General features: G+C 40.4%; 1 protein-coding gene across 1 annotated transcript; it reads right to left on the reverse strand.

The window, feature by feature from the left end:
• Positions 1-323: 323 nt before the first annotated feature.
• On the reverse strand, positions 324-8,886 carry lgals2a (lectin, galactoside-binding, soluble, 2a). The gene is made up of 4 exons (XM_041817017.1): positions 8,783-8,886; positions 4,046-4,125; positions 1,261-1,435; positions 324-883 (listed from the first exon to the last, which is right to left on the reverse strand). Exons 1-4 carry the CDS (start codon positions 8,789-8,791, stop codon positions 737-739), a joined length of 411 nt encoding a protein of 136 aa, XP_041672951.1. The 5' UTR covers positions 8,792-8,886; the 3' UTR covers positions 324-736.
• Positions 8,887-10,038: the final 1,152 nt, after the last annotated feature.

The following is a 10,038-nucleotide window of genomic DNA, read 5'->3' on the forward strand; positions in this document are numbered from 1 at the left end:
AATGTTAAAATATCTCAGTTCAAACATCTGATATGTTGTTTATTTTCATGTTAATTACGTGTTTATGAGGTTTGACAATCACTGTGTTCTGTTTTTTTATTTTTTTTATTCCCAGCAGAGATGGATCGCTCATTTTTATGGATATATTATTACTGTAACTGATAGTCTTTCTTATTGGCGCTCTCTATTGATTATATCAAAACTTTTCCTTAAATGAGTGGAAAGAATTTACAACAATCTGGTTTTAACAGAACTCGTTTATCCATTTAATATCACAGAAAAAAAAACACAAGCAGTTAAAAGAATCACAGAAGCACTTGTTGATCATGAAATGCTTTAATGCACAATGCACAGGAAAGCATCACACTTGAGTACAAATCTGGAATGTCTGGGAGGGAGGACAGGAGAGAATGAAGCACTTAAAGGCACCTCAAAGAAGAAAATCCAACATTTATACCATCTTTCAGCTAAACACTGCAATCTGGAAATCAGAAACCGATAACACGGCTATGGGATGACTGTGTGTTTGCAGGGGCGTTGCGTGTGTCTATTCTTCTTTTTAACAGTGTTTGCATTCATCTGCAGGTGTAAACAAGCTCAGTTTTTGCATATTTGTTTGGTAAGCATATAAGGCACTATTCTAAAACCACATCCAGTACTCAAGGAGTTAAAGCTGGGGTTAAAAGTGACCTAATTCTAGATTAATAGAACTAATGCTGACTACTGAATCTGTGAATTACTTGATCTCCAAGCTCCTGATGCGAGCGTCTCCATCAAAGCCGATAAAGGAGTATTTCTCCGCTCCGACACGGTTAGGGAAACGGATCTGGCATCCATCAGAAAGAGTCACCACGAACTCTGCAGGGGTGAATTCAATGACGATCTGGAAGATAGATGAAGACGTGGTTCAGATTTACATCCTCCATTTCTATTTAAAATGGTTGATGAGGGTTTGATTAAAATGACTGTGGGGAAGCTGTAACATGGTTCCTCTAAAAAGAGTCAGTTCATAAGTTGGTGCTCAAAAGATCATGGTGATGTTGACAGAGGTACAACGCCAACAGAGGTCACTGAGGTGGAGAACAAACCACAAAATAATCCGCCCAGTTTGGAGCCTCATTCTCCACCTCAACCAAAGTCAGCAGAGGCTCGATTATCTGATCATTCTAGAGATTGTCTTGACAGATTTTCTTAGGCTGTGAGGTGTGTTCAGAGTGATTTTTTCCCTCCCCAATGCCTGCAAACAAAAGCACCGCTCACCTTGAACTCCTCTCCCTGTTTGAAAGGAAAGCTTCCTCCTTCACGGTGCTCCTCGCACCAGTTCCCCCCCTGGTAGGAGTTGCAGACCACCGCGTTCTCGTCTCCGTGGGCGCAGAATCGAGGGTTGATGTGCATGGTGTACTCGTTCTCATTGGGGCCGATATTCACTGCAAAACTGTGAAGCAAAGCAAATATTCATTGCATTATGTTTCTTTATTGTTGGAAATGATTCGAGAGGAACTTAACCTCCAGACCACTTTTTCAGCTGAAAACCTGTGAACATGGAGATTTAGCAGTGGTTGATCATATCAGGTGCTGATCTCATCATTGGAGTTCAAATAATCCATAATAATGTTAGAAAAGTAGCAGCTCTGTACAGGTTAAAGCCTGCCTACTGTAGCTGTTTCTGTAGCAAGCAGGTGATGAATATGGTGCAAAGCTTTCATCATCAGTTCTGCAAATTGATTGGTTATAACTGAGTTAGATGGTGATCTAAGCATAGATGAAATACAGAGATTTTGCAGTCCTATTTTAGAGGTCTTAACTTTTTGGCTCTGTAATAAAAGTCAGCCTCCAAGTTCCTTAACTGCTCTTTATTTGACATCATTTTTTCCTTTTTATATCCTTGAAAACAACAAAAAATTAAACAGGAGACAGCTGCTACAGCTTAAAGAAGGAGCTAGTTCATCCACAAATGACATCCAGTGTTAATTTTGGCAGCTATTTCTTATTTTAGTCTTAGTTTCAGTCTTTAAATGAAATGCATTTTAGTCTTAGTCATATTTTTTTTATTTTTACCCTTTTTAGTTGTAGTATAGTTTTAGTCCTCACATTTGAGTCTTTGCTTTTATTCCAAGCATTTATTCTCTTGCCTAAATCTGGTACCAAATCATGGTAGTGTGTTCTCTGCACTCTGCCTAACCTGGGGTCCCTGCTTTATATAGCTGAGAGGCAGAATAACTACAGATGCATTGTTTTTTGACAGATTTACTCACAGTGGAGAAAACTCATGGATTTAGAATGTCCGACAAAAACTACATTACATTTTAGTCTAGTTGTAGTCATCTTGACAAAAACTAAACTTAGTTTTGTCAGTTTTATTCATCACAGATCTATTTTTGTTTGTCTTAGTCTAGTTTTTGTCATGGAAAAAAAGGCTGGCGAACATTTTTAGTCATAGTTTTAGTTGTTGAAATTAACACTGCTGACATCACAGCTCCCTTCGTCTGAAACTGTGTGGTCATTTCAATGAGACAGCGCCCAACAAGCCTGGATTACTAAATAGTATATCAGCATGTCTTTTAAAAGGATATTTATGACAACATGAGGGAGAAAAGCTGTTAAAGAGGCACAGCCAGTTTCTTAGTTTGTGGCTAATCTGCTTCTATTCATTCTTGTCATCTGCAGCTTCACTGAACAAGCATGTAGGGATGCCGAGCCACGGTAAGAGAGCCACAGACATGATTGGCTGTTGTTTGCATGAAGCCCAAAACAAACAGTGTTGGCTTGTATTGCATCCTGTTGCATCACGTCGCACAGTGTTAATTTAGCACCAACAGGTTGCTGGTCAAAGTCCCCACCAGCCACTACTGGACTGGGTGGTTGACACCAGAAGTGGGAGCCCACTCAGGGCTCGCCTCCCCACCTCAACAGTGGTGAAAATGTTAAGAGAGGTGGTATTTCACCTGCGGGTAAGGCCTCCCACTTATTCTACACCTTAAACAGATGATGGCGCTAAATTTGTTTCCCGGTGCTCTCAAACAGAGCTGCTCTAAGGCAGATGGAAAACACCAGCCATGGCTCAGGCTGGTCTTTTCGGGAATAGAGCAAGGTGCCTTCAGGTGTCCTGTCCAGGTGCATCTGGGAATCTGGTGTGTGCTTCTACAAAGAGGACAATGGCAGCGATAATTTGGATGTGTGTTTGATGGTGCCAGTGTGTTTTGGGCAAGTAAATTCTGATTTCAGGTCAAGATGAATTGTTAAGGCAGAGGACACATGCACTAAAGTATCCAAAGCAATATATGCGGATATTTTTCCCAAACATTCCCGGCCCTTTTCTGAGTGATCGCTGGCTTAAAGTCAGTGTAAACACAACAGTGATCTCACGTTAGACCTCTTACTCTTCGCTAGTTTCAACTCAAAGACACAGAGCTCTTCTTCTACTCTCCCAAAATCATTTAAGGATAAAGAAAAACACGACATAAACTGGATTTTTGACTATTTGAGGCACAAAGGGACTTGTTTTCACCTAAATGTGCGGTGGTCCCTCCAGAGAGCAGGAAGTGATGTTGGACTGCTCTTATCAATGTGATGCCCCTCAAAAGGGAGGCTACATGTCAGCTGAAACTCTGAGTTTAGTTACCCTTTAGTAAGATCTCCTTTGCAAAAAATCCTGAGACAACCATTTGTTGCTCTGTTTCAGCTCTCATCTGCTCACCATTATCTTCATCACACCCACATTACTGAGGGGGAAATTGTAGCTAGTCGCTTACACCATCTGATTACACACCTCCATCTCTGCCGTAGTGTAAATAGATTGATTTTCCACAGGACAACACAAATGAGCTCAGAAATGAGTGAAACAATAACAAGAAAAGGGGAACAGGCTGCACTCATACAGCTTTAGCCATAAAGAAGTGAAACTAAGACTCAGTCAAAATCAGTTTAAAGGAACATGATTTCATCGTTATGGTTTCTGGGCCTGCAGACATCTACAGAAATGCTGGGGTACAGCTGCAGGACATCCAAGTATCTGAACGTTCCTTTATTCTTCAGTCATACTCACTTTGTAGCATCCGGCTTTGCCACTCCAGTGATGGTCATGGTCTGTCCGACCTTGAAGGACATATTCTTAATGATCATTCCCTGTGCACAGAAAGAAAACAGAGATTTTAAACGTTATTGTGTGGGAATACTCCTGGATTACTCTAGAGCCAGTTATTATTGCAGCTTTAAGTAGAGAACAGCAGCATGGGCAGCCTCGGCCAACTCTCTTCATCCTCACATGTGTTTTCATTTATCCTCCCATACAAAACTCCTGCTCTGCCTCGTACTCACTACTCTGTCCAAGGCCCGTTTCCTCTTCCTGGCAGGGGCTAAACGGCAAAAAATGATGAGGTACGAGTGTTAAACTGAGTAACTTTTTCCGATAAGTGCTGCGCGGCGAGTGCACAACGGAAATAAAGGCTGAGTGCAGCAGAAATCCTCTGCTCTGCTGCTACTGTACATGTGGCAGGGGAATACTCAGCAGAGCCACCGATAGGAAATTTAACTTAAGCAATCAATCCTGAGGTTGTGAAACACAGATCAGCACTGCTGAACATTTAGTCACTTTTCCATGTGATGTATCAGGGGAAATGTTAACAGCAGCAAAGGCAACAAAAAGCAGCCCTCTGAGGATTTAGGACTTTCACAATAAAGTCAAACATTCATGCAGACATAAAGGTTAAAGGAGGCTGGTTCTGAGCCGACAAAGTAAAGCAGGCTGCAACCTGAGCTCCACCAAAACTCTGAGCAATCATTTATCTTCTGACTGGACATGCAACGACAAAAGAACAGGACTATTTATTCTACTAGTCCTGTGAAACTATCGACACACGAATCGAACCCCTCTCATTTTTGGCTTCATACTGCTTTATGACTTCCTAAAGACTCTTGTACTTTTCATAAGTATTGTGTCTAGCTGCTTGCACCCATCTCTGGAACAAAACAGTCTGTGCACCATGCACACTATCGCCTCAGTGTCCTCCATTCTTGTTGTGCTGGCAGTTTTGCACGGTCCTCATTAGGGACTGACATGCAGGTAAGGAGCCACAGACTGAGGTTGAGCCCAGGCTGCCTGCTTAGAGGATTATTGCATCACTACCAATGTTATAATAGTTTTGGATTTTTCATTAGTTTTTATTATTATTTTGTTTTCACTTTCTGCATTTGATTTCAGTTTAGTTTTATTAGGTTTACTGCTGGTTTGTTAGTTTAGTTTAGTTTCTATTTTGCAAAAACCCTTCGTTTTAGTTTAGTTTTATTAGTTTTAGTTTTTACGGATCGATGTCAGGGCTGAGTGAGCATCATAGATTTTTAAAAACATATCAAAACAAGCTACTCTGTACTTATCGATTTATTTTATATGATGTTTGAATACAACTCCAGACATAAAACTACCACTATGTGAAGTCTTAACCAATCAGATCAGGCAATTTTACTCTCCCCAGACTTGGGTGTAGATGCCAGTCAGTCTGGTTGTGTCAGAGACTAAAACTAAAGATATTTTGTCTCTATTTTTATTTCATTTTAGTTAGTTTTCAAAGCGCACGATCCAGTTTTAGTTGGTTGTCGTTTTTTGGTAAAGCTTAGTTTTTATTTAGTTTCAGTTAACTAAAATGATTTTTGAATTTTTGTTTTTTAGTTAGTTTTAGTTAACTATAACAACCTTGGTCTCTACATGGGACATGACCTGACCACCAGACCATGGGTGCTCTCAAATAAATATGTATATTTGGATGCAGGGGTGTAGTTAGGGATTTTTGGGCTCCAAGAAAGCATATCACACAGGGCCCCTCTTAACCCCCTAGCCAAGAAATGATTGTTGCATCATTTTTACAAATATCTATGTATTTTTGAACCATAATTTTCCCATTTATGAGCAACACTTTTACTATTTTTAAATTGAATTTACTTGCATTATTTTGCAGCACTAGACTACACCATTTGGACATTTTTAAGGGAAGAGAAAGGGCCCCCCAGTATTGTATTTTATTCTACAAATTTCATTTCATCATTTTTGATTCAATAATGACACTAATTACTGAGAAAAAATAAATAAAAACACTCTTTCATTGCAGGCTGCTCAAGGGCCCCTCCCTCCTGTGGGCCCGGCTAATCAGTACCCTTTCCTCCCTGTGCTACGGCCATGTCTGGATGCCTCATTCACAGTAGTGTTTTATCATCTATGTTAGCTTTGAGGACATTTATCCTACATCTAAGAAATTCTGTAACTTTGCGATGTCACACGTCTGTCTGTTTAGCCAGATAAACTTTATCAGTACCTTTCAGGAAAGCAAGAGCACAATAAAAACAACCAGTGTAAGGTTTATGCAGACAAAAATGTTTATTAAATATTTTATTAAGTCTATTTTTGCTGAATGCTGGTTCTGGTAGAATATGAGAGGATTAATCAATAAAACAGGAAAATTTATCCTTAATATCAGCCTAACCATATTATAAATATAGGTTAAATTTAAAGGATGACTTCATGAGTCCGATACTCTTCGCATTAGAGTCCTACTGTAAAATAACACACAACACTGCAGCTGGGGCTGTGAGGGGCCAGCTGAGGTCAGAGCTGGCAGACGCTGCTATCACTGCTGAAGGAATCTGTGTTACATAAGAGACACACCTCACAGAGAAGAGGGACTAAACCTGGAAATCAAATGAGCAGAGCATGACTTAAAGTATGCAAGGACAACATCGGCCTCGTACAGTATATCTACTCAACTTTTAAGAAACCCTGCAGGGATTTATTCTAAAAATACAAAACAGACCTGGAATGGTGAGGAGACTTAAATGAAAGACCTGCTGAGTGTATGTGAGGAGCCACAGCCTCCAGAGACGACGACAGCTGACCTCCTCACTGCATGAGTTGATCCGTTCTACAGGGATGTGTCCAGGCTTTGTCAGACCAGGGTGGCCCAACAGTGGCCTCGACTTAAGTAGGCGTGGCATGAAGTTAGTGAGCGCTCACAAATAAATTCAGATATTTTTATATGCTGGTGGTGGGCCCTGAAGCCTGACCAGTTGAACCACTGCTCTCTCATCTTCAAGCTCCAGCACTGCTTTAAACATTGGTTCAGTCTGCTCTTGTTTTGTGTCTGAATGTGGAAAAGAGCCGCCTCTCCCCTCTGTAATCTAAATGCAACACCCACCACCAATATTGCTATTGCAATTTGATACAAGATTATTCCTTAATTTTCTTTTATTCCTAAACAAGGGATGAACAATTCTTTAAAAATATCTCATTCTGATGATTTTGACTCACATTTCCGAACGGATATGAATCATTGCATTGATAGGTTTTTGTCATTCTCATATTTTATAAGAAAAAAGTACAAAAATTAAGAAGGTAGGATTTTTTGTTGACTATTCTAAAAAAAAAACACTAGACCGATTCCATGTTTGTCATGCATAACATCTCTGTAGCTGCAAAAAAGTTTAAAAACTGGTATTTTGACACAAATTTTAGGGCAAAGAAGTATTGCACCTTCTGTGATTTGAAAATTGCAGCAGGACATTTTGCAATTTAATCTAATTTTTCGATTAATTGCTCAGCCCTAGTTCTGACCCCGATCAGGAGCAGAGCCAGTGGTTGATTGGCCCAGCCAGGACCACTTTGGATTCTGATTGGCCCTCCTGAAACCCTTGACTCTTATTGGTTAATGAAAAGCTGCGATGAAGGTTTCTTTTTCTCTTCCTCCAGTCAACTAAACTCATTTTAAAGTGAATTGGTTTTACTGACTTTAATTCACTACATGTGAGTTTTATCAGGGGCCTGTCAGCCTGATGGTTTTCTTATTATGGCCCTCAGTTATTAAATTTTGCTCTAGTTGAAAATGTACATCTAAAGTCACAATTGAAACCTAAAAACTGCAAGCTGAATTCCTTAACACTTCCTTTTATTTGTGCAAAGTTGCTTTCCAACAGTGTAAAGTATTAACAAACAGCATTATACGACATTTAAATGCAAAAAAAGGGACAATCAGCTGAAATGGTTGATTTGAGGCTTAGCTCTGCCTCTGATGAAGTAACAGCCAATCACTGACTTGGATTATGGGGCAGCATCCATACATGCCAGTCAGATCTTCAGGCCCCCCCCCCCCCGGCCACCCATCTGGACACGCCCCTGCTCTCTATCCTCCTAACTTTCTTTCTTTTCTTCTCCCTTCATGTGACCCGAGCCTGATGCTCCTGCAGCTGTCTCTTTTCCAAACACATGCTCTGCCTCGTAGCCAACAAAAAGCCAGAATGATACAGGGCCTTTATTGTAATCTCTTCTCTTTATGAGAGCAGAGAGCAGAGAGCTCTGCAGCCTGCGCTCGGCCCCAGACGTCAGGATTGATAGTGATTGGAATAAAATAGATAAATGCAAATAAACATTTCATTGTAATTAAATTAGTCAGGAATCAATGTTACAGCATGCACAGCTAATGTCTTTGTTAGGAAGGAAAACTGTGAATCCTCCAGAAGAAAGAGAATAATGTGGAGCACACTGGTGAATATTTTGACCATAAAAGGAGAATCCTAAACATAAACACTAGTGTTAAAACCCTCTGATAAAGCGCAGTAAGAGTTAAAGATAGAGCAGAATTTAGCTGGAGCAGCTTCATCAGCATGAGTTTACAGTAATGTGAGCTGACACATGACAAACAGCTGTCACTTTGACTTTTTGAAACATCTCTAACTGCTCCAGTCATAAAATGCAGACAGAAAAATCAGCACAGAACACAAATCCAGTCAAAATGGTACTTACTTGATTCATCTTTGCAGATTTGGATGGTCAGCGGAGGAGAAGAGGGTGTGCTGCAGGGCCTTGCCTCACCCTGAGACCAGACTTTATGCAGTGTGGGCGTTTCCCTGCAGACCGAGTGACATTTAAAGCAGCCAATAGAATCAGGACAGGACTGTGCATCAGCCAATGACATAAAAACTCTGTAATGCACCACAAATAACTAACTTCACTATAAATCCAGTGCTTAACAAGTGATTGCAGATGATAATGAAGTGAAATGATCAGTGATATGTGATCTTTTTGTCATCAGACTGCCACATACCCCGCTGCTGTTCAGTCTGACTGCTGGAGGAACACGAGCCAGAGTGGAGACAAAAATAGAAATGTATTTGTTGCCAAGGAGACGGCTAAATATTTAACACAGCCCATGGCCTTAATGCCCACTTACTGTATATAGCAGATCACATAGCAGTATTAAAGAGAGAGTAAACTTCAGTTAGGAAAGAGTGAAATGAAGAAATGTTGAGTCAAAGTGTGAGTCACAGGCAGCAAAAGGCCGGATTTTCATCTTCTGATAGAACTGACACAGCTGCAGAGACCAAGAGGAAGTAAGGCCGGGCAACGTGGACCCAAAATCACATTTGAGGATTCTATTAGCTGAATGGCAAAACAGGAGATATATCGCAATTAAAACAATACTGTTTAATCTCTGCTGCAACAAGTATACAAGACTTTAGCTGGGTGTACGCTGTGAGATTCCAAGCCAGCTCTGTAGCGCTGTGGTGGATAGCCAGCTCACATTGTTCAACTGAATCCTTCAAGAAGCTCGGCCATCATGGCGGATTTTTGCTCACAGTGAGTGAGTGGATTCAGGATGGACTGTGACAAATGTCAGTGAAGTTTTCTTAGAAAAGTCTCACACACAGAGGTTGAAGAAAGATCGTCTTGTTTTTATACTTTAAACAGCGACAAACAGCTACAGACACTCTTACATCTCGCTCTCACATACTAATAAAAAATATTCCCAGCAAACACAACTAACAGCTAAAAAAGAACAAATATTCTGTGTCAGCTGGTGGTCCGCAGGTATTTCCTGCTTGTTTATTTCCTTTATTATAGGGCAGGCACATCAAACAGGCATTCCTGCTGTTACTGTGTTGATATAAGATGCTGTTCAAACTCAACATCTGTGTCTGAATTTGTCAAATATTGCACAGTATATTGTGGCTTTTCCATTACATCAGTGTTAATTTCGTCAACTAAAACTATGATTAAAA

Source organism: Cheilinus undulatus, linkage group 21, assembly GCF_018320785.1.
Source record: "Cheilinus undulatus linkage group 21, ASM1832078v1, whole genome shotgun sequence".
Taxonomy (NCBI): domain Eukaryota; kingdom Metazoa; phylum Chordata; class Actinopteri; order Labriformes; family Labridae; genus Cheilinus; species Cheilinus undulatus.

What these genes read in the sequence shown, in the direction of transcription:
- lgals2a (XM_041817017.1), bottom strand. An exon ending in GCAAAGCCGGATGCTACAAA is followed by an intron (nt 1,436 to 4,045) that starts GTGAGTATGACT and finishes TTTGCTTCACAG; the next exon opens with TTTTGCAGTGAATATCGGCC. An exon ending in AACAGGGAGAGGAGTTCAAG is followed by an intron (nt 884 to 1,260) that starts GTGAGCGGTGCT and finishes TCTATCTTCCAG; the next exon opens with ATCGTCATTGAATTCACCCC.